The sequence below is a fragment of the Salminus brasiliensis genome, chromosome 8 (genome assembly GCF_030463535.1).
Source record: "Salminus brasiliensis chromosome 8, fSalBra1.hap2, whole genome shotgun sequence".
NCBI lineage: Eukaryota > Metazoa > Chordata > Actinopteri > Characiformes > Bryconidae > Salminus > Salminus brasiliensis.
The window spans coordinates 10,226,421-10,250,551 of record NC_132885.1 but is presented as its reverse complement, the minus strand read 5'-3'; the positions used below and the strand labels follow the sequence as shown (position 1 = coordinate 10,250,551).

Sequence of the window (24,131 nt, the reverse complement as noted above, 5' to 3'; positions counted from 1 at the left end):
TAAGAAAATGCATCTAAATATTACTGGAATATATTATATACTTTTTGTACCATTACATCCTCATTAGATATTGTAATTAATCCAATGTCTGTGCTTTAGGAAGCACATGATCACATTGTTGCATTGCAATGTCACAATTTTTCAGTATATTGCTACACCTCCTAATAAATTCTATTTCTTCTAACCTGTAAACCTTCTAATTCTGTAAATGCTTAAAAAGCTGATGTGATGTGTCTCCTGCAGGCCTCACCGTTGCATGAGCAGCTTCCAGTCGTACTCCACCTTCAGCTCAGAGAACCTGTCTGTGTCGGATGGAGAGGAGGGCAACACCAGTGACCACTCGCACAGCGGACCTCTGGAGGCTCTGAGTGCTAGTCAGGAGGAGCACCTGGACGAACTGCTCTCCCACACACCCGAGATCCCCATCGACATCTCCACGCAGTCCGACGGCCTGTCTGACAAAGAATGTGCCGTCCGTCGCGTCAAAACCCAGATTTCCCTGGGCAAGCTGTGTGCCGACGAACACAGCTATGAGGTTAGCAGGTCCACCTTATCTTGTGATATTCCACCTTAAAACAACAGTGTCCTGCAGGGTCATAGAGTGTTTTTGGGTGCACTGAACAGTTCGGCACGGTTTGTGTTAAGTGTGTGATGATTTAGGTACATTCTTTGCTTCATGATAATTATGTATTCAGTGCTTGGAAGGCAACATTATCCTTGTGACGCTAGTACAAAACCAAAGCAGCAAAATTTAGGCATCAAATGTGATCAACTACATTTGGAATACAGACATGAACCATCACTGTATATCATCACAGTGAACAGGTGGCATATTCAGCTGTGAAAGGCTGTTAGAACACCAATCCTGGGGTGGACGTCCACCTTTGGTTGTTGATTAGTAAAATTATTGATATGTCAGTTAGAAGATCAGTTAGAAGAATACAGGTTTGGTATCTGACTCCGTTGTGAACTCCAGCCACTGAAAGGATTGTCCAGCTCCACCAGCAACTCACCTGATTGACTTTAATAAAGGCCTGATTAGATAAAGTAGGTGTTCTACACCTTTATAGTCTATAGCTAGAGTGATTAAATGTACGTAAGTGATGGTTATGGTAGATTTGCGTTCACCCAATTCACCTTTTTCTTGCTCATCTCTTGCCTCCCTCTTACTCTCTCAGAACCCACTGCACTTTGGGGACTCAGACTGTGACTCCTCTGAGGCAGAATGTTCAGACGCCACCATCAGGAACAAGCAGCCATGCGCTCCCTCTTCCTGGTGAGCTCCTCCCTGGGAGGAAACCACCGCAATAACTGGAGCCTGCTGTAAACGACCACACCCCGTCCCCATCCGTTGCCCTCCCTGTGGCCTCAAGCCTTTCCCATCCGAGTAACCTCAGGCACCTCTGGACTGACAATGTAGCTAGTGTAACATTCATAATTTATTTTTCTGCATTGAGGAAAAAAAATCAGGAACTCTACACGTTTTGGCGCGGAACAAAAGGACAAAAAAAAATATGACTGTATGAAAGCTCAGAGTGTTCAGGAATGAAAGGACAGAACCTGATGCCAGGGGCACTGAGAGACCTTAGTAGGGGCAATGAAGAAGGATCCGTGTTTTTTTTTTTTTTTTTTGTGTGTGTGCGTGTCTGGGTGTATGAGTGTCTGTGCCCTAGGCTTTCAAGCAGAACATCAGATCAATGTAGTGAAGATCATTCCTTGATGGGACCAGTGGATTATTCTGATAGAACATGGTAATCTGACCCCTGAGCAGCCAGCCCTGTCCCTCTGGCACAGATGAACTAGCTACCTGGTAAATCTTGAGTTTACAGAAACGATGCCCTGCCCCCTGCTGGGAGATCAGGGTAACTTCAGTTTGAGCACCAGCATGAACAGCCCCTGTCCTCCTTTTTTCGTCTCTTCATCGCTCACATCTCCGATACTGTGGACCCATGTGGAATCGTCCCGGGATGCCTGCTTGGCCTGCCATTTGAAACGACCAATCAGACTTCTGCTGCTGAGTTCTGTGGACGGACAGGACGACATCCATGGGGTCCACGCCCAAGCAGCTCATGACCGAAATCTCTCTGATTTAGAAAAGATCTTTAGAGTACAGCGTCGGCACTCAGCGGCTTGAAATCAGTGTTGAAACTGGAGGAAATCAGTCCAGCTCGCCTCTGACCTCAGGACTGTGCTCAGAGACGGGCGATCAGACGGGGAAGGAGGACAAGGACGCGTACCTTTGCTTACAGAAAGCGCGCGGACCAGCAATGTATGGACCAGACCCAAACGAAAGCCCTGTAACCCGTTCCTCTCATCTCACTCTTATCGTTAGACTCGGTAGTCATGTAGTTGATGTGAAGATGCAGCAGCCCTTTAAAACATCCCTCAGGACTTTGATTGTGTTTCCTGTATGCTGTTTAATTTCCCTTCATTTCTGTTCATGTTGTTAGTGTGTGGAGTGAGCAGTGAATGTGTAGTGTACAGGGAGAGGGCACGGCAGAAGCACACACCCTCAGACGCACTCTGCTGTTTCTCGCTTGTCACTGAATCAGCAATAATGCAGGATCCCCGCTCAGGCATAGGAGAACCTAGCTCAGGAGACCGGACTGTCTAGCTGGCTGGACAGGTGCACAGACGAGTTGTTGTGAAACAAGGTAGTTCTAGAAGCGCCACTTTTTTTTTTAAAGGCCTCTATTTTTTGAAACTTTAAGTTGAGCCGAGTCACCAGTATTTAAACAAAAAGACAAAAATAAAATATAAATCCTGCATTTTGATGGTTAGATGCTCAGGTTATGTTTAATGCACAGTGCAACTTTTCTCTACTCTTCAGTGTGTGAGCAATTTGTCTCCACTAGGGGGAGACAGATCTGTCCGTTGTGTTTCTCTGATAGTAAAATCTGGCAACATTCCTTTTTTTAATATTCATATAAACCACTGGGAAGTTCCCTCCATTAGACTTCTGAACAGTCTAATTTGGACATTCTCCAAAATCCATCTGTTTTTTAACTGTCCCTACGTAAGGGATGCTGCATCTTTTATCATTACTACTGTACTGTATTCATTTTACCCTTGTGTGTTTTTGGTGTGTGTGTGTGTGTGTGTGTGTGTGTGTGTTTGTGTAATAGTATAGTGAGGACGGCCAGTTTACGTGTAGGTAGATGAAGTCATAGCTCACTCATGACTATTGAGAGATGGCAACTGAGAGAAACTGTGAAGGACACTGTTGTTGTTGTTTTTTCTTTTGTTGTTGTTGCTTTTGTTTTCTCTCCAGATTTACATTTTTAGCAGGTGAGGGTTCGTATGTCGAAGTCTTAATGAATCAGTTGCTGCACGGATGCTTTCGGATGCGGCAAACGAACAAAAGCAAAACTAAGACATACACTGTGGAGCTTTCAATTCTGTACCTTTTTCCTTTTGAGAAGAACCAGCCATTGTTATTTTCTGTTCATATTCTCTGACCAGCATGATTGGAGTTGGACGGACTTGATCTCAGTCTGAACGAAATGAACTTTCGAGTGTTGCTCGTGGGAACTGTCTTGAAACCAGTGAGCCAGGACAGCTTGTGGACACACACCAACCTCATTTTCTTTATTTGTTTCTTGTTTACGTCGTTTAAAAAAAAAAAAGAAAAAAAAGGCTGCTGTGTTTTAATCAGAACAGAAATCAGACGAGGTGTTGATGGTGGAGTACAGTATCTTTCCGTCTGCAGCACCGAAACAGGTCCTGTAAAGTATAATTACTTGTTGTGTTAATTTAAGTTAATTTAATTTAATTTTCCTTCCTTTTCGTTTTGTAGCTGGCCTACAGGATTGTGGAATTAATTTATTTTGGACTACTAGTAACGTTTAGAAGCAAAATCCTTTTTTTTTTGTCTGTTTGTTTGTTTTCCTGATGATCTGGAACTTTCTGCTCATATCATTTTTTTAACTAGTGAAGTATTTCTGTAGGGAGACTTTTAGGTCCAGTTCTGAGTGAAAGGCTTTGTAATGACTGGAGATGGAAAGGGTTGACAGTATATAATATTATTATCATTATTATTGTATATGTACCAAAACAAAGTAATAATTCTCCATCCCTAAGGGTTACAAAAGTTGACCAAGTGTTCATACAGAGGACAGTCATCGCCAGTAGAGTTGCAAGTATACGTTAAAGATACATATAATGATGTATCAGCCTGCTTTGTTGGCTATATTGCATTGTCCTATGATTTGGGTCTGACTACTGTCTCATCCAAGAGATTCTTGCGGATCTACACTCTTAAAAGTGCTTCAAATGGAAACGAGAATGGTGTCAAAAATAATAGTTTCTACCCTTTTGTAGGCAGCGGCGTGTTATTTTCAAGGAATACACCAGAGAAATTAATGCTGATGGTAAGGGTGATCAGATACAGAGCAGCCGACTGACCCCAGCTCAGCTGCTCGTCTGAGATCATCTTCATTGGTAGAGTGAGTGAACCTTTAAATTGGTCTTTTTAAATGTTCTTTAGACCTTTAGGAAGGGTCAACGCCACCACACGTCTCTATTGCAAACATGGAAACAAACTTTATGGGACCAGTAGAGGTTTGTCTATGGCGTCGCTGAACGGACCATTTAAAGCATCTTTATTTTTAAGAGTGTAGAGTAATAAAATCCTCTAGATTGAGGTGATCATGAGAAAGTTACTTGTTAGTTCCTTGCTGATTTGACTGAAAAGGTCTGCCGCCAGACCAGGTGCTTCTTACAAACTAGCTAGAAGCATACTGCAGCATCAGCATTAGCCATAAGCACATGCAGTTTCAGTAACTGGGACCAGTAATTGAATAAAATGGCCAGTTGACTTGAACAAGCGATGCTTTAGATGTAGGCTGTAGTGAATAAGCCCCTTAGTCTGCTAATGGTCAGTCCAACGAGGGCCTTCTCCTTGGTCAGTCAGTACAACTACTAACCCTCATTAGGCCTTTAAGCCCATATGGAATGAAAATGGAGCACATTCCTCATGGTGTTGTTTGGCATACTGTCAGTGTTAGCGGATGCAGATTGGATTCTGACAGGGCAAGTCTTGTGTAAGTATTTAAACCATGAAAGATTAAAACTATTTACGAGCCTCTCTGTACCACCTTTCCTCAGATCTCTTTCTTTCTTTCTCTCTCTCTCTCGGTCTTTACTCTCTCTCATCTCGTTACTCCTTCTCAATTTTCAATTATTGATTTTTCAACTAATGCATAAACAGTTATTTTGTTATGAACTATTTTTGTGCAGGATGTGTTTAAAAACTCTGAGCTATTTTTTTTCCTCCTCCAGTATGTTTCTTACTCATGTGCCGCCTTCCCTTCCCTTATCTTGAATGGCATTATGATCAACCAATCCTGACAGTTTCCTGTATTAGCCTGTGTACAGTGCAATGGGAGCAAGAAGGAATAAAAATCAAAGCAAACAACTGCATGGAATAAACCGCTGATGTACTGTACCGAACCCTGGGTCTGCTCCTTCTTTCATCCACTGTATGGCCAAACTATAAAAATGACCTCTCAGCAGGTGAAATCATGCTGAGGCTAAATATACTAAAGTAAAACTTCCTCTCAGTTTCATGAGAATTGTTTTAAGGATTTTTTCTTCTCATTTTTGTTCTTGCTTTAGGTCATGGTTTTGTTTATTTATTTATTTTTTGTCTGACTGTTTAGTTTGACCAAAGCAAAGTTTCTCAAAACAAGCAAATATATTCATATTATTTCTTGTAAGAAAAGCATAATAATCTGCATTAAAATAGCTTTATCTGTATTATTGTTTGAAACTAGCAACATTATCTGTATTTCATGAAATTAGCAAAATCATTTATTTTTCTTAAAACAAGTAAAAATATGTATTCATTCTTGAAACAATATTTATTTCTTGACAAAAACGAATCTGCATTATTTCTTATTGAATTATTCAAAATGATCTAAATTAATTATTTTAAAAAACATTATTCCTTAAAACAAACACGTATCAGCATTTTCTAGCAAAAGCAAAATCATCTCTAATTTCTTAAAATAAGCAAAATTATCTTCATTTTTCTTGAAACAAACCTAATAATCTGCATTATTTCTAGAAAAAAAGCATTTTTTTAAATAAGCAAACTGACACTAAACATCTGCATTATTTCATTAAAAAAGCAAAATGATCTGTATTAGTTTTTGGAAAAAGCGAATTTCTCTGCATTATCTTCACTTTTACACCAGAAATAATCTGTTTTGATGTTTTTTACAAGGTCAAATGATCCACATGATTAAAAAAATGAACTGATTCTTTGTTAAATACGCTAAATAATTGTCATTATTTCTTGAAACTGATTGTTAACTATTAACTGCAATGTTTTTAGAAAAAAGCCAAATAATCTGCTTTATTTTTTCAAAGGTTCAACATTTCTTGAGAAAGATAAAATAATCCATATAATCACAAAACAATTAAATCTGTATTTGTAAAATAAGCAAAATAATTGTTATTTCTCTAAACAAAATTTTAATTGCAATATTTATTGAAAAAGGGAAATAATCTCTGTTACTTCTTGAAACAAACAAAATGATCCAAGTTCTTAAAACCAGAGTCTGATAACGAGCTGGCTTGCAGGGCAGGGTCAGATTAGACACTAATCAGGGACTGAGGTTTAGGGGAATGTAGTTAGGTCCTGAGCAAAGTTCACAAGCTTTATCGCCCTGCTGATAAAATATGAGCCGCAGGGTGTGTGAACAGAGGGAGGGATAGCTTTCTGTAAGGTGGCTCATCTGTGTTTTTGTTAAATTATTATTATTAGTATTTTCATGACTATATTTATTCATGTTGTCTCTCTAACCCTGCTGAAACCCTCACAGGGTACTGAAGCAGTAACCTGGAGCAGGGGGAGAGGTGGGAGAGGTGGGAGAGGTGGGAGAGGGGGAGGAGGGGGAGAGGTGGGAGCGGTGGGAGAGGTGGGAGCAGTGGGAGAGAGGGAGCAGTGGGAGCAGTGGGAGCAGTGGGAGAGGGGGAGAGGTGGGAGCAGTGGGAGAGAGGGAGCAGTGGGAGAGGGGGAGAGGTGGGAGCAGGGGGAGAGGGGGAGAGGTGGGAGCAGTGGGAGAGAGGGAGCAGTGGGAGCAGTGGGAGCAGTGGGAGAGGGGGAGAGGTGGGAGCAGTGGGAGAGAGGGAGCAGTGGGAGCAGTGGGAGCAGTGGGAGAGGGGGAGAGGTGGGAGCAGTGGGAGAGAGGGAGCAGTGGGAGAGGGGGAGAGGTGGGAGCAGGGGGAGAGGGGGAGAGGTGGGAGCAGTGGGAGAGAGGGAGCAGTGGGAGCAGTGGGAGCAGTGGGAGAGGGGGAGAGGTGGGAGCAGTGGGAGAGAGGGAGCAGTGGGAGCAGTGGGAGCAGTGGGAGAGGGGGAGAGGTGGGAGCAGGGGGAGAGGGGGAGCGGTGGGAGAGGTGGGAGCAGTGGGAGAGGTGGGAGAGGTGGGAGAGGGGGAGGGCCCTCCTCAGCTCCTCCTCAGCTCCTCCTCAGCTCCTCCTCTGTGGGCGTGCTCACATTTACATCTCACCCGAAGTCCCCGGAAGGTCACTGCAGAAGTAAGCGACTGAGGAGGGCAAAGGGATACAGCACCTCGGAGAAACCTTGCTGTCTTCACTGTAAACGTCTGGAAATCCCCCTGCAGCGGCGACATGACCTCTCAGAGTTGGGAGAAGCTGCGGATGACCGGGGCTGGGAAAGCCATCGCCGTGCTGACCAGTGGAGGAGATGCCCAGGGTAAATTCACGGAGCTCAGCAGAAACGTATGGACAGCTGGCTAATATGCGGACGGGACGTTTATGCCTATTAATAAAGGCTACAAGTTTGGGCCGATGGATGTTCAAGGTGTACTGATTTAGCTACGCTGTTTACGTGAGGCTCAGCAAGACGCGCTGTAGCTATCTAGCGGATATTCCACGGCATTCCCGTATGTGAATACGCGTTAAGTTAACGTTGCTTGGTAACCGAGTGATTTAACCTAGCTAGCTAGCTAACAAATGACTGCATAAAATGATGAAAATATGTCCAGAAAGGGTCTGAAATGCTGTAGATAGAGCCTGAAGAAGACGTATATGAAGTATATTTGTGTTATCCAGCTAGCTATATAGTCTGTATGTACGTGCACTTGTTTACGTTAACTTTACGTTACGTTGTTTACGTTGACGCCGCAGATTTCTGCTGAAGTCCAGGAGGCAGGAAATCATGGGAGGGTGCGGGAGGGTGCGGGAGGGTGCAGGAGGGTGCGGGGGGGGGGGAGCGAGTCTGCGTCAGTGGGTGTGTCGCACTGTACGTGCAGACTGTCAGGGCATGTACAGGGATCAGCCATAACATTAAAACCACTGAATAATGCAGGTTATTATCTGGTTACAATGGCACCCCCTGCCAGTGGGGTGTGTGAACAGAGGGAGGAATAGCTTTCTGTAAGGTGGCTCATCTGTGTTTTTGTTAAATTATTATTATTAGTATTTTCATGACTATATTTATTCATGTTGTCCCTCTAACCCTGCTGAAACCCTCACAGGGTACTGAAGCAGTAACCTGGAGCAGTGGGAGAGGTGGGAGAGGTGGGAGAGGGGGAGAGGTGGGAGCAGTGGGAGCAGTGGGAGAGGGGGAGAGGTGGGAGCGGTGGGAGCAGTGGGAGCAGTGGGAGAGGGGGAGAGGTGGGAGCAGTGGGAGAGGGGGAGAGGTGGGAGCAGTGGGAGAGAGGGAGCAGTGGGAGCAGTGGGAGCAGTGGGAGAGGTGGGAGCAGTGGGAGAGGTGGGAGCAGTGGGATAGAGGGAGCTAGTTATATTGACTAGCTAGCTGGCTGGACTGCAAGTGAACAGTCAGTTATGGACGTTGGAGTCAGGAGGGGGTCTTGTAGGGTGATCCTGGTATGCAGTGGGCGGTAAAAGGGACAACTGGTGAACGGATGACAGGGGAATGGACACTCAAGGTTATGGGTGGTCAGATCCCTGTAGTAGGTTAATGCTGGCTCTCTCTAATGGTATCCATGACCCGGTGGCTCTTTCCTAGCTGTTTGGAGGCACAGGCTGAGCCTGTGCCTCCAAACAGCTAGGAAAGAGCCACCGGGTCATGGATACCATCAGGCTGGTTCAGCCTGTGCCTCCAAACAGCTAGGAAAGAGCCACCGGGTCATGGATACCATCAGGCTGGTTCAGCCTGTGCCTCCAAACAGCTAGGAAAGAGCCACCGGGTCATGGATACCATCAGGCTGGTTCAGCCTGTGCCTCCAAACAGCTAGGAAAGAGCCACCGGGTCATGGATACCATCAGGCTGGTTCAGCCTGTGCCTCCAAACAGCTAGGAAAGAGCCACCGGGTCATGGATACCATTAGAGAGTGACAGCATTAACCTACTACAGGTTCTGGACAAAATCTTAGGCAGTTGGTTTTTGATGTTAGGGCTGATCGGTGTAGGCCGACCTACTCGGCACTAAACTATGGATCAGGTCGCTCGCAGCCATTATTATATTTTTATTACATTTTTATAACATCGTAGTGTTGAGGGAATGCATGGAAAACAGTGCAACCTACTGAGGAGTGGACGCCTGGACTTACATATATGTCCGAATGACAGAACTGCCATTGACTTGGTTAAATTTCATCTCGGCAGTGGAATGACTTGCACTGTATGTCCAAAAGTATCTAGATGCCAAGAGATGGATCAATGAATCATATAGATCCTAAAATGGGACTCTCTGGAGCAGCAGCACATGAGCCTAACATCACCAGGTTTCAGCTTAAGGCTTATATAGCCCCCCTGCATTGTGTGAAGTGATGCCTTTTTTGGGGATGAGCTCAAGAGGCATTTGAGATGCAGAACATCATGAATCACCCAATATTAAAAATGCAATCAAATCTAAACAGCAATGATCCAACATCCAGTGTAACACCTTCCCAGAGAGGTAGATGCTATTACTGTAGCAAAGAAGAAACAAACCCCTTATTAATACCCATGATTTCAGCAGGTGGCTTTTGGACATATTATGCAGTTTGAATTTATTTATTTATTAAGAAAAATATTTTGTTTGTAACATGAGAAACTAATGAGTGTGAGTTATTGACGTTATGTTTCTGCTCAGGTATGAACGCTGCAGTCCGTGCTGTCACTCGGATGGGTATATACGTCGGAGCCAAGGTGTATCTGATTTATGAGGTACTCTCACCCCTGGCCTTTTGCAAGCATGAGGCCATGAGGATTCAGAGTATTACTTTTTTTATATCAATACAAGGTATGATCTACAGACTGATTCATCTTTCATCAGGGCTTTGCTTGTGTGTGTCGAAACCCCCTGAAAACTTGTTAAGTTTATGTTTAGCAACTTTTTATTCTATGTTTTATGAAACATAATCTATGTCATGTGAAAATCAAAGTACATGCCAATTCTATGGTTTTGCATATCAGGACATGACATAAAAAAAAACACCTAAAAATGGTCTGACAGGTAAAATCTTGGAAGCCGTATCTGATGTCAACACTGCTATGATTGGTTGATTTTATGCAGGGTTACCAGGGCTTGGTGGACGGAGGAGACAATATTAAACTGGCGCACTGGCACAGCGTGACCAACATCATCCAGCTGGTGAGAGTGCTCAAATCTGACCTGTTCTGGCTCTCTAATGACACATACTGTATAACATAGTAAACTGTCAGTGAACTGCTACAGTATGTCAGGCAGATTAGTTTAGGTATATTCTCTGTATGAATATTTAAAGTTCTCATTCATATTCTCTTTAAGTTTTAGCACTGAAGTTCTCTCTCTTGTAACCTGTGATTCATCTGTGCATTTTTCATATTTCCTCTTCTCTCGTCTGTCCAGTGTTGATTCTATACTGGTAAGATGTCATGTTGCATGTGCTGTGAGGCTGTTATCTGGCACTTCTGAATGCACAGTTCAGAAGGCATTGGCATTTAGTGTCCACTAATGCTGCAGACTGACTCTATTTTCTCCTCACTCTTTGTGTAGTTTTAGTTCTGTAAGGCGTCAGACCAGGTTTTCTATGTTGTGTTTCTATATTGGAGTGTTAAATTATGCCTTTCACACAACATGCAAGGACGCTTGTAGTTTTTAATTCTATGTTTAGTGTCAACTAGCTTCTCTCACATCATCATAGTAGATTCAACCTTTTAGCTGCTGTATTTACATTTAGCATTGAAGAGGCACTCCAGCTAGACTAGGGAAAACTCCCTTCTGATAGACAGGTTGGTTGGTAGGTAAGTAGGTGGGTGGGTGGAGGAAACACTCTTTATCTGATAGGTAGATGGGTAGTTGGGTTGATAGTTTGGTGGGTAGATGGATGGATGGATTGATGGATGGATGAATAGATGGATAGATAGATAAACAGACAGACAGACAGACAATCTGAGCATTCTTCAACATGCAACCAACAGTAACTTTGTACCGCAGAAAGGACCCAGAAATTAATGGGTGGGTGTATGAATAAAACACTCCCTTCTGATTGATTGGTAGGTAGATAGATGCAGTTGGTGAGGACTTTCTCTGCTGCAGCGGTAAAAGTTAATGAGGATCTGAGGAGATAAATGGTCCCTTCTCAGTTTCTTTAAGAAGTAAAGACATTGATTCGTCCTTTAAACATATGGGAAGTGCTGAATGTCCATGAATGATCCTCAAAGATCTGCAGGTCCAGGAACTAGAAGCTAGAAACATGCTCTACCTTGATCCCTTTGATTTAAAAAGTGGGTGCAGCTATTGGTTTTCCAATCATTCACAATGACCTCTTTGGTCTTCTCTGTGCTGAGGGAGAGGTTGTTGGTGGTACACCAAGCTGCCAGTTGCTGGATCTCCTTTGAGTAGGCCCGATTCATCATCATCGCTGATATTGCCAACCACTGTGGTGCCGTCTGCATACTTGATGATGACATTTGAGTGAACAGGAAGAATGGCAGAGGGCCCAGCACACAACTTTGTTGCACTCCGCTGTTCAGAGTGAAGAAATTATGTCTTGATAATGAAAGGAACTTAAAAAACAGTGGAGTGAAGTGGATTTTTGGGACTGAAAAGGAAGTGCTGGTGAACAGCTAGCACATGCACACACTAACACTGCTTTTGGTTTGTTTGAAATGTGTTTTTTTATTTAAAAGCTGAAGCCAGATAACAAAAATATCTGCTAAACTAAAATACAGAACACATTTCAAAAAGCCCGACCCAAATATCCACCCCAAAGCAGCTACAGCAGGATGTAATTAGAGGAAACACAAGAGAGTTTTCAGAGTCTAGCTGGAGTGTCTCTGTAAGTCTAGCTATCTGCATCCTTTAAACCCATAGGGCACCGTAGTTAATGTTGTGATCATTATCCAACTATAGTTTGTTGCATTTGTCCACTGACTGTGGTTTTAAGAGAAGTTGATTCTGAATTCTGCTACAAATAGTCAAAATAGCTTGTAGTAAAAGCATGTCGGGGCTACAGAGATGTTGCAGCTTTTTAACTGATTCTGCTCTTGATCCATGTCATGAACTGGGCAGCATGTGATGAATGTGCTTGAGCTAGTTTGACGCAGTTTGATGAAGATGTTCTTTCTCTTCTCCAGGGAGGGACTGTAATAGGCAGTGCACGCTGCAAAGCCTTCACCACTCGGGAGGGACGTGTGGCTGCAGCTTTTAACCTGGTGAAACGAGGAATCACCAATCTTTGTGTGTGTGGAGGGGATGGCAGCCTCACAGGGGCTAATATCTTCCGAAGTGAATGGAGTGGAATACTCGCTGAGCTGGTGGCAAAAGGTACAAAACAGTGTAAACCAAGTTCTCCTAATAGAGAGATTCACAGTAAGAAACAGAGTCTAAAGGACACACCTATTATATACAAATAGTATTTGGATCAGGGGCACTAGACATGGCTTACTGGGGTATGTTGCCGCGCTGTAATTATAGGGGGGAAAAGTTAGTATGTAAGACACTACAGACACTACATTTCCCACAGTGCCCAGCATCATTCATTTGAATGCATACACTTTCCAGCATGAAGTCACATTCTTCTTAATACAGAGCCTAGCAGCAGATGGACATGTACAGTATTTTACATCATGTACATTTTACATCATATACAACTGTTTGTATAAGTCAGCCACAGAGCAGCCAGATTAATGCTAGTTAAGGCTAGTTTACTGTACTTTACAGTACTTTACTTCTACATCCCAAACATTATGGTGTCATGAAAATGGGCTAAAGTAAAATGAAAAAATGTATGAAATAGCAGAGAATGTGCCCGTTAACATTTATTTTATATTAGGTATTTTCAAGCCTTCCAAGTTTTTATTTTTTGCACTAAATATTTGACGTCTGTAAGAAGCCAAACTGTTGGAAGCAGTCTCTGAAGATTCAGTTTGGTATTCCATTCTCCATTTCTCTAGACTTCAGCCCAGTTTCCCAATTATGGCCCATAGTCATTTACTGCACATTTTAGTGTTCTATTTCTCAGCCTATTATCTTAATTGTACTTTCATGAATTACAAATCGTAAAAACGTGCAGTGCATGGGTAGTGTGATGGGGTTATAAGGACATTCAAGGCACTAATACAGGACACAACAGGTTAAGAAGAAACAGTCAGTCATAGAAAAAATAACACATATGGAATTCAAACTGAATCTATGAAGTGTAAACACATTGACTGTAAGTGTTTTTATGGCTATGACATATGACAGTACTATATACACTGTTAATACTGTTCTTCTTTATAGGCAGGATCACTCCTGAAACTGCCCAGCAGTATGATCACCTGAACATTGTGGGCCTGGTGGGCTCCATTGATAATGATTTCTGTGGGACTGACATGACCATTGGTGCAGACTCTGCCCTTCATCGCATTATGGAGATTGTGGACGCCATTACCACCACTGCTATCAGGTCAGTGAGTACACTGACACTACAGAGTGGGGAATAATGTAAAGTTGATGTTGTACATGAATAGAAAACACTGGAACCCAGTGTTGCATATTGCATGCGTGGGTTTATTGCATAACATCTTAAAGGAATGCGCCCTTTGCCTCAGTGCAAGCTGGAGCCATTATTTTTAGTGTGTGCTTCCCTGTTTGGTTTCCTAGCATCCTTGCCTGAACTTGCCCACCTCTGTTGACTACATAGGCTCCTATGGTTCTCCTGCTTATCCTTCAGGAGAATACATTAAATGCTACATGTGACATAAAACTGTCTTGGATGTGGATGTAATATTACTCCTGACCAAGCACTCAGAGTCGTTAGTAAACCGTCTCCCTTCTGATCTGCAGCCACCAGCGCACGTTTGTTCTGGAGGTGATGGGTCGACACTGTGGGTGAGTCATGTCTGAGTGCTGCTTCTTCATTTCCATTCAGTCCTTATGAGCAATGCATCACAGTGTGGTTGCACTCAGAGCAAATGCAGGTCTTGGCTAATTTAAGGCATCATAAATGAGGAAGAATTGCACCTTTGTTAGTGCGCTGAAGTACTGTTGCGCTAACGTCCCATCACAGCTGGCCGACCAAGGTATAAATCAACACTGAGGTCACTGCTGCACTAATTATAGAGCTTCTTCCAGTTTGTGATAAAGGACACTGATAGCTGCCATTACTGTGCTACTGATAGAGGTCATTGCTGTAGTAGAGGTCAGTGCAACATTGCAGATGGAGGCCAGTCATACTGATTAAGGGTTGGGTGTGCTGTGCAGATATCTGGCTTTGGTGTCTGCGCTGGCGTCTGGAGCAGACTGGCTCTTTATTCCTGAGGCTCCCCCGGAGGATGGCTGGGAGGAGGTCATGTGTGCTCGGCTGGGAGAGGTGAGGCTGGCACAACAAACTATTTATTAATAGCACAATAAATAATAAAGTTAATAAAAATAATTGGGAAAATAAATACTAGTAATAAGCATTGTAGATGTGGAGACAGAGGACAGCTATAGTGTTTTTTCACTCACAGCTTAGTGGTTGTTGTGGACTATATTGATTTTATTTTATTAAGTGTATTTTTTATGAAGTGTATAGTCAGATTTGTCAGTCTACTTCATGTGCAGAGAAAAACTGCAGATGTAGACCCAATCAGTTCATACCATAACATTTAATCTCCACTAAGTTTAGTGTACACATTTAATTTTACACTGTTGTAAATATATCAGTGTTTCACACACATACTAAAAAAAGGTAAAGGTGCACGTATTTGTCACTGTACAGTGTACAGCGAAATGTGTCCTCCGCATTTAACCCATCTGGTAGTGAACACACACTCACACACACACGTGTTAGGGGCAGTGAGTACAGACACACACCCAGAGCGGTGGGCAGCCAACTCCAGCGCCCGGGGAGCAGAGAGGGTAAAGGGCCTCGCTCAAGGGCCCAACTGTGGCAGCTTGCCGAGCCCGGGAATCGAACCCACAACCCTGTTATCGATATCCCGGCGCTCTAACCGCTGAGCCACCACTGAGCCACAGTTCAGTGGTCTACAGTTACAGACCACCCAATTGGTCTATACAGTTATAGACCGCAGTTATAGACCACCTACCAAGTATATTGTTTGGTATACTCTATATGTCCAAATGTTTGTAGACACCCCTTCTAATGAATGCTTTCAGCATTCCAGCATTGAACTGTGGAGCAGTGGAACTGTGCTCTCTCGAATGATGGTGGTGATCCATCCTGTACTTTTGGGATAAGTTGGGGACGAGGTGGGATGATAATCATCCAACATCCTGACCTCACTAACACTCTTGTCACTGAATGCAATCAAATCATCATAGCAATGCTCTAAAAGAGACAGTTACTCTAACAAAAGCAGGATAACTTTTTTAAATACCCTTGATTTTGTAAGAAACAGTAAATGAGCTGCTGTCTCAGTACCTTTGTCCATATAGTGTGTTTTGACATGCTAGTTGAAAAACAGCTGCTGTTTAAGATATTTACCAGATATACATCAGATCGGACGTATTGAAGTTGGCAGTTGTTCTGGTACTGTGTGTCGCTAACAGAATGAATGTGTGTTTGCAGAGCCGTAGTAAGGGCTCCAGGCTCAACATTATCATAGTCGCTGAGGGAGCTATCAGCAAAAAAGGCGAGCTGATCTCCTCCAGCTACATCAAAGATGTAAGTCTTTTGAAGTGTATGACATCAATAAGGAATTTGTTTGATGAACCTTATAAACTCTTCTGAATCAAGTGTTTGAAGATTGTATCCCAGGTCGTTTTCTGCACCACTGGTAAAAAGCCCATTTAATTTTTCCTTAAAGCAGCAGAATATTTACTGTGTGTGTGTGTGTGTGTGTGTGTGTGTGTTTGTGTAGCTTGTGGTGAAGCGGTTGGGCTATGACACCAGGGTAACTGTACTGGGCCATGTACAGAGAGGAGGGACTCCCTCAGCCTTCGATCGAGTACTAGTAAGTATTTTGAACCTTTGTAAACCTTTTCTAGGTAGCAAGAACTACTTAGACAAGCAGAATGAGTGGTGTAGCCAGAGCACACTATGCACAAAAAGAGGTTTACCTTCACTGAAACGTTTAACAGGCAGGTCAGTGACTATGTGCTGCACACAGGTGACCCAAACACACAAAGCTTTCATGCTAATGTCTAATCTTCTGCAATCAAGACAACAAAATTAATGTTCCTGAATGCATCTTGGTTTCTACATGCCCTTCAGTTTTTATAGAGCCTTTACATTATGTAGAGTTACCAAGAACTTCAAAAATGTTGACTCACACACCCACACCTCTACAAATAGTTCTCTAAAGAACCATCTATTGAAAGGCTCTTTTAAGAACTAAAAGCCTTGAAAGAATGTGAGTCCAACTAATCAACAGTGACAGAATGGCTGTCCAACACAACAACACTGGACAGCTGAACTCTCTTGGAGGAGATCACTGACTGTCCAGTATTTAGCTTGCATTAAGTAACACCACACTGAGTGATGAGTGAACAACAAGGCCAACTAATTATACTTACAAAGCTTGAAATGAAGGTTATCTAATTGGGTAGTAGAAATGTTTATGACTGGTGAGCTGATCTGAAAGCCTGGAGGTCAAGTGTTATTTAAAATATAAGGAAATGCAATGATCTAACTGTTATATATAACTGATACACAGTTAGTGTATTCTAAGCACTGTGATATTGGTCTGTCCCTCTAGAGCAGTAAGTTGGGAATGGAGGCAGTGGTGGCACTGATGGAGGCAACTCCAAACACCCCCGCTTGCGTGATTGGTCTGTCAGGCAACCAGACAGTACGTCTGCCCCTTATGGAAGCAGTAGAAATGGTGAGATACACACTCTTACAGTGTAAAGGATATGTTTACAAGAACAGTGTTTGTAAAATATATCATTATCATACCAGAGAGATGAAAACTGTAAGGTACCATTTACTTAAAGATATATTTTATGCTTTGTTTTCATCTTTTCAGACCAAAGAGGTACAAAAGGCCATGAATGAGAAAAGGTTTGAGGAGGCCATTCAGCTCCGTGGAAGGTGAGGCTTGCTGTTTTGTACTTCCTCAGTGTACACACAGTTAAGAGTGTCCCCAAAAGTCAAGATTAGTGTTTATGTTGATGTGTAAATCCCAGCAAACTAAAAAATAACACAAGCTGGTTCTCATTTCAGGAGCTTTGAAAACAACTGGAACATCTACAAGTTACTGGCATATCAGAAGCCTGCTCAAGACAAGGTAATACAGTTGATATGCCAGCAATTCTGAGGAATTGGTAGGACTGTCAGGATTGCAGTATGTGTTTAATAGGTTCTTTTACAGATTCTGAACGCTGTGCTTTTGGAAGATATTTTATGTGGTTATGTACAGTATGTTGTTGTTGGTTCGTGTAACAGCAAATTTCTCTTTGCTCGACATGCAAATCCAACCCCAGTTGATTTCATACTTACACGTTTACTGTAACTTCAGCGCACAGGTTGCTCCAGTATAGCAACCTGTTTGCTCTAATGCTTTTTCCACAGAGCAACTACTCGGTGGCCATCCTGAATGTTGGAGCTCCCGCAGCAGGTATGAATGCAGCAGTGAGGTCTGCAGTGAGGATGGGGCTTGCTGCTGGACACCGAGTCTACACAGTTAACGATGGATTCGAAGGCCTGGCCAATGGAGCGGTAAAAGTCATACTATTGCTGTTTTTACTGATGTTATTTAAAATTGAAAGTTAAGAAGTCCCCCCCCCCTTATACTGTTAGAGATACAATTTTTTTCTGTGGCATCAACGATATCCCAGTGCTGACACAGATGCCCACACACAGCTTGTCTAGTCCCTGTAGAGAGGTGCAGACAATAGAATAGGACTTTCTGGAGCAGATACACATTAACATATTTGCACCCTGGCTAAATGTCAGGTATAGGCTAGAGGGATATAAAGCCCCCCAGTATTCAGCTGTGGAGAAGTGGAACTGTGTTCTCTTAAATGATGGCACTCCATGCAATACCTTTGGAATTAGTTGTGTGAGGTGGGGTGGTCATCATCCATCCATCAATCCCAACCTCACTTATGCTGCAGCAAAAGCAGGATAAGCTCTTTTTAATACCCTTGATTTTAGAAGGAACAATAAATGAGTAGGTGTCCCAAAACTTTTGTCCATATAGTGTATGCTTAATGACTGTAATGATAATGGCACTGGTTTCTATTACTGTATAAACACAGCCACTAACGCAGTATAGCTTTGGACATATAACATACAATCTTTCCTCTCTGTTAAAAGGTCAATGAGGTGTCTTGGCATAGTGTGGCTGGTTGGACTGGCCAGGGGGGCTCACTTCTAGGGACTAAACGGTTAGTCAATTGTGAATAGTTTCTTATTTACTTCATTATTTCTTTATTCATTTCCTTATTAAACTCATATCTGATTACTGCCTCTGCAGAACTCTGCCCAGTACCTGCATGGAAAAGTTGGTGGAAAACCTTAACAAGTACAGTATCCAGTCACTGCTAGTCATTGGTGGCTTTGAGGTAAATAGGAGTTCTTACTTCTGCTCTGCTTTGTCATTAAATGTCTTGAAACTGTCCTGGGCAAACCCATAGGTCTGTTTTTGTCCTTAGGCTTATGAAGGTATACTGGAGTTGTTTGAAGCTAGGGGGCGCTACGATGAGCTCTGTATTCCCATGTGTATCATTCCTGCCACCATCAGCAACAACGTCCCCGGCACTGATTTCAGCCTTGGAGCTGATACTGCTGTTAATGCAGCAATGGAGGTGAGCTCCCAGCTAAATTTAATGAGCTCAACCATACAATTAACTAAATTGTGTACTAAATATAAGAGTGAACTCATGTATAGAGCTCTCTTAACACACATTGCTTACATCTCAAATGCAAACCCAATCGAATGTCTCTGTGTAACTTCAAATCTGTTCATATCTGGGCCTTCATCAGAGCTGTGATAAGATCAAGCAGTCGGCAACAGGAACAAAGAGGAGGGTCTTTGTGGTAGAGACCATGGGTGGCTATTGTGGATATTTAGCAACCACTACTGGCATTGCAGTGGGAGCTGATGCAGCATATATCTTTGAGGATCATTTTGATATCCATGAACTCAAGGTAAGACATATAACTGCATTTATGTTTAAATTATCAAGATGCTTTCCACTAAGCGAAACCTGCCTGTAACTGAGACCATCTCCAGCATGGTGGCATGGTTAACTCTACTCATTGCTCTTTAATGTCATTTCCTCTGACAGACGAATGTTGAACATCTGACAGAGAAGATGAAGAAGGACATCCAGAGGGGTCTGGTGCTGAGGTCATATACAGTAGAACCTGCCTTATTTCACTGTGACTAAATGTTCTGGTTGATGAACACCAGACACCAGACATTCAACTTCATCCACACGTTATGTACTGAATAACCTAGGAGCACTCAGGCAATGTAATATAATACAAATATGTAGTATTATAATGTAGTAATTAACAATGGACACCCCTTCTAATGAATGCATTTAGCTACTTTAAATTGCACCCATTGCACACACAGCTTGTCTAATTCCCGTAGAGACGTATTACCAGGACTCTCTGGAGCAGATAAACACAAACCTGTCGGCACCAAGCCTAATGCCAGACATGGGCTATGGGGTATAACACCCGAGCAGTGGAACTGTGCCCTTTGGGATGTTGGTGCTCCAGCCAATAATTATTGGTATGGGTTGAGGAGTTGGGGATGAGCTGGGACGGTGATCATCCAACATCCTGACCCCACAAACGCTCTTGTTGCAATGCTCCAAAATCTAGTAGATTTTGCCTTTCCTGGACAGTAGAGACAGTTACTCCAATAAAATCAGGACAAAATCTTTTTAATTACCTTGATTTTTGAAGAAACAATGAACAAGAAAGAGTACCTTTGTCCATACAGTGTAATGTATTTGGCTTTGTCCCCTTTGACGTTTTGGTCACTTACTAGTATTTGGCCACTTCAAGCTGATCAGTTTTCATTACTTCTAATAATAAATAATTAATAAATAATCTTACTCTTCTAAAATGTTTGCTATGCTCTGTCTTACTCTCTTGTGGAATCATTTATTGAATCAGGCACTAACAATCATGCTTGTAATTGCCTTCAACACAGGAATGAGAAATGTCATACACACTACACCACTGACTTCATCTACAACTTGTACTCTGCCGAGGGGAAAGGCGTGTTTGACTGCAGAGTGAACGTCCTAGGACATCTCCAACAGGTAAGAATAAGCTGTGTGAAAGGCTAGAGGAACTAATATTCATTCCACTGTCGGCTGATAAAGTCATACTTAACAGTTTGATCTCATATAATGAGTAGATTTATTAGATTAACAGATTTTAAAATCTATTTACAGTGTAAACGTTTGGAGGCCACTGCTCTTCCAATGTTTCTTTCAAAATCATAGGTTTAAATTGGGACTTTGTTCCTCCTGGGAAGGCTTAGCATTAGATATTATAACATTGCTGTCAGGATTTGATTGCACTGAGCTGCTAGAGCATTCATTACGTCTTGTACTGATAATTAGGTGTTCCTTAGTATATGCAACTCACTTAATAGAAGGGGTGTCTAGATACTTTTGGAAATTTTTTTTATTTAGTAAAGAATTACAGCATTTCCCCTTTCTCTTTCTTTAGGGAGGTGCACCATCACCCTTTGACAGAAATTTTGGCACCAAGTTGGGTGTGAGGGCTGTGCAGTGGCTTACAGAGAAGATGACTGAAACGTTCAGACAAGGTGTGACGTGTTGCAAAATTTAATTAAACTTTTGTGTTTTTTGGCTGTAATATATATATATATTTAATGTTACAGATGTATTGTTCAATTATTATTCAGTAACTACTATAAAACATATATTAAATAAGAAATATGGCCCCACATGTAGGATTTGGATTCTCAATTTTAGTGCAGTTTTTAAAGGACCTCTGAATGACATCACCTTCTCTTGAACAGGTCGTGTGTTTGCCAACTCCCCAGACACGGTTTGTGTGGTGGGCCTGAATAAAAAAGTGCTCACGTTCAGCCCTGTGACCGAGGTGAAGCTGCAGACTGACTTTGAGTAAGTGTCTCTAACCAACGTACTGTCACTTACAATTGTCCATTTTGCATTGTTTTTTCCCTAATATTTAATATCCCCCATATCCCCCATTACAGGCACAGAATGCCCAAAGAGCAGTGGTGGCTGGGGCTACGATTGCTGCTCAAGATGTTGGCCAAATACCAGACTTCCTTTGACCAGTATGTCACTGGGGAGATTGAACATGTGACCCGCCGCTCTCTCAGTATAGACACAGGGTTTTAGACAGTTCAGTATAAAGTACAGTATCATTTCACCAGCGTACACTCATGCCAACTGCAGCCATTCTCTAACAAAGGGGTTTATGACCACAAATTGTGCCTAAACTTGCTAGCCTGGAGATACACTATATGTCCAAAAGTTTGTAGACACTTGCTCCTATAACATTTCCCCCAAAACCAAAGATATTAATGGGGGTTTGTCTCCTCTAACAGCCTATATTCTTCTAAACAGGCTTACACATTGCTGTGAGGATTTGATTGTATTCAGCCACAAGAGCCTTAGTGAGGTCAGGTGATGTTGAATGATTTGTTTGGGATCACAAACACCAACTCATCCCAATGGTATCCAAAGGTGCTGCATCACTACAGACAATTTACTCCTCTAGCTGACACTTAGCTTTGGCAGTGGTGACCTTACTCTCATGTGCAGCTGCTCGGAAATATCTCATTCTATTGGCAAAGCTTTTCTATGAAGATACACAAAATTCAACATGAAAAGGCAACTTGATTTGTCATGTCAGCAATAAGTCTACTTTAAAGCATCTGAATTCACTAATTAGAAAATGTGTCTAGATCACTTTAGACATACAGTGTAGCTTTAAACTATGTGGCCTTCCTCATGGATGCTGCAGCTTCATATTTGGTGCTCAATTTACATCAGGGAACAATACTGTCCATGCAGTGTGTGTCTGGCCATATCTGTCAACTTGTTCTGGATATACATAGTATTACTACACCCTACCAAAGGAGTGATATTATGATTAAATAAAAGACATATAATAGAAGTAGACTTGTTAACTAGGGATGTGCATGGATACTGGAGTACATAGGGCTTCACCCTCTAAGGTACCAGTATTGAAACACTGAAATCACTATTCAGCTATTCTGTATGTTTTGCCATGGGAGGATTTAGAAAATCCACAACCCAAATGTCTTAAAATTGATATTTTAAATATTGAGAACTCTAAAATGTGACTATTAACTAGATGTTAACTGCACTAGTTAAATTAAACTAAGTACAGAAACAGCTTAAGTATATTTCTATGTCAAACTAAAAATGTTGTCCACTGAGGAGAAAGACTGCGTCCCAATTGCTCACTAATTACTAATATTAACTAGTTTTTAAGTATTTAGTATGTAATAAATCTGTTAAAGCTGAGTATAGTGGTTGGTGTGGCACAACAGGTAACACCATGTCAGTGAGCTACCACACCATGTGGGAGGCCGGGTTCGATTCTCAGTCTGACTGTGCTGCACTACACCAATAAGAGTCCTTGGGCAAGACTCCGAACGCTACATTGGCCCACCTCTGTAATACGAGTAACCTTGTAAGTCACTCTGGATAAGAGAATCAGCTAAATACCATGTAAATGTACTCAAATATAAACAATGCATACTTAGTCAATGCATACCAGTCAGTTTGAATATGGATTCGATGAACATTATTACCCACAGTGCATTCACAACAGAAAGGGCTACTCTAGAGCCACTATACAACAAATTGAAAATAATGTCAGATTACGATGCAAGCGCAGGATAACTTGCAGAGATGTATGCTGGCATAGCAACACTTCATCACTTCCTGTTAGTACAAAATGGGCTAATACATATTTTCACTATGAAAACCTACTTAACGCTTCCCTCAGCTATTATTATTTATATGTTTTCAAATGTATTCCTTTATATTATGATAGTACTTTTTTGCTATAGTTGTGTTTTTCCCCTCCCATGGCTAACAGATCAAACATCAATGCAAATCCCTATTGTTAACAACCCTCTTCTGACACTTTGTGTCTGTTATCATAAGATGGGACATTAAGTATGTAGTCGAAATGTGAGCTTCATAGTGAGTAGTGCTATTGTGCCTATGCAGTGTGACCAGTGTGATCCAGTTATTGTCAGTGTTGTGTTCATTGCTTTCCTCTATTCATTGGCATGAATTACAGTACATAGTGTTGGAGCACAGGTTTATTTTGATAATGCTGACCAGTATGGATGACTGCCAAGTGATATACTATTTTAAAAGTGCCATGTGTCATTTAAACATCTACATTAACCTTCCATTTAAAGTTTCAGTGTTCATTGAGAGAGTCATTCTGTAGGTGTGCTTCTGATTACTCTGTGTACTCTCTGGAATATGCACTGTAACACTCCTCTGTATAAAGTAGCAAAAACAGAGAAACATGAATGTGAACTGAATAATATGAATGTCATTAAATGAAACGTTGTGTTGTTGGTGACTTATTTTTATAGTCCTAAATTTGTTCATAGCCAGAGGAACAAAAACACAACCTTTAACCTTTAGATTTGATCTAAAAATATTGTTTGCTCTTTAGTAATGAGACATTTTTCAAACAGGAACACTGTTCAATCAGCTGAAAGAAACTGTCCCCCTGCTCAGCAATGTCTGTGTAGCTGAACAGAACATCAAACAGAATAATCAT

The 24,131-nt window shown here is 42.0% G+C and overlaps 2 protein-coding genes across 7 annotated transcripts in view; both read left to right on the top strand.

Moving 5' to 3' along the window:
- The window catches only part of map3k13 (mitogen-activated protein kinase kinase kinase 13), a 55,012-nt gene extending 49,566 nt beyond the window's left edge, over positions 1 to 5,446 (top strand). For all 6 annotated transcript variants that reach the window (XM_072685573.1, XM_072685567.1, XM_072685568.1 and 3 more), the window contains 2 exons: positions 244 to 535; positions 1,179 to 5,446. In XM_072685573.1, coding sequence (XP_072541674.1) covers positions 244 to 535; positions 1,179 to 1,280 — 394 coding nt within the window. In that variant the 3' untranslated portion in view covers positions 1,281 to 5,446. The remainder of the gene's footprint in view (positions 1 to 243; positions 536 to 1,178) is intronic.
- A 2,079-nt stretch (positions 5,447 to 7,525) lies between these two features.
- pfkla (phosphofructokinase, liver a) lies at positions 7,526 to 23,931 on the top strand. The gene is made up of 22 exons (XM_072685565.1): positions 7,526 to 7,720; positions 10,067 to 10,140; positions 10,490 to 10,567; positions 12,535 to 12,724; positions 13,682 to 13,847; positions 14,228 to 14,272; positions 14,645 to 14,753; positions 15,954 to 16,049; positions 16,246 to 16,338; positions 17,083 to 17,208; positions 17,353 to 17,417; positions 17,550 to 17,613; positions 17,898 to 18,044; positions 18,645 to 18,715; positions 18,805 to 18,892; positions 18,983 to 19,135; positions 19,314 to 19,478; positions 19,619 to 19,680; positions 20,500 to 20,611; positions 21,027 to 21,126; positions 21,343 to 21,448; positions 21,544 to 23,931. Exons 1-22 carry the CDS (start codon positions 7,636 to 7,638, stop codon positions 21,689 to 21,691), a joined length of 2,343 nt encoding a protein of 780 aa, XP_072541666.1. The 5' UTR covers positions 7,526 to 7,635; the 3' UTR covers positions 21,692 to 23,931.
- Positions 23,932 to 24,131: the final 200 nt, after the last annotated feature.

Excerpts from the sequence above, each read along its gene's own strand:
- pfkla (XM_072685565.1), top strand. The coding sequence starts at position 7,636 with ATGACCTCTCAGAGTTGGGAGAAGCTGCGGATGACCGGGGCTGGGAAA. Across the intron at positions 14,754-15,953 it reads TGTGTGCTCGGCTGGGAGAG|AGCCGTAGTAAGGGCTCCAG; the intron begins GTGAGGCTGGCA and ends GTGTGTTTGCAG. Across the intron at positions 18,716-18,804 it reads TCACTTCTAGGGACTAAACG|AACTCTGCCCAGTACCTGCA; the intron begins GTTAGTCAATTG and ends CTGCCTCTGCAG.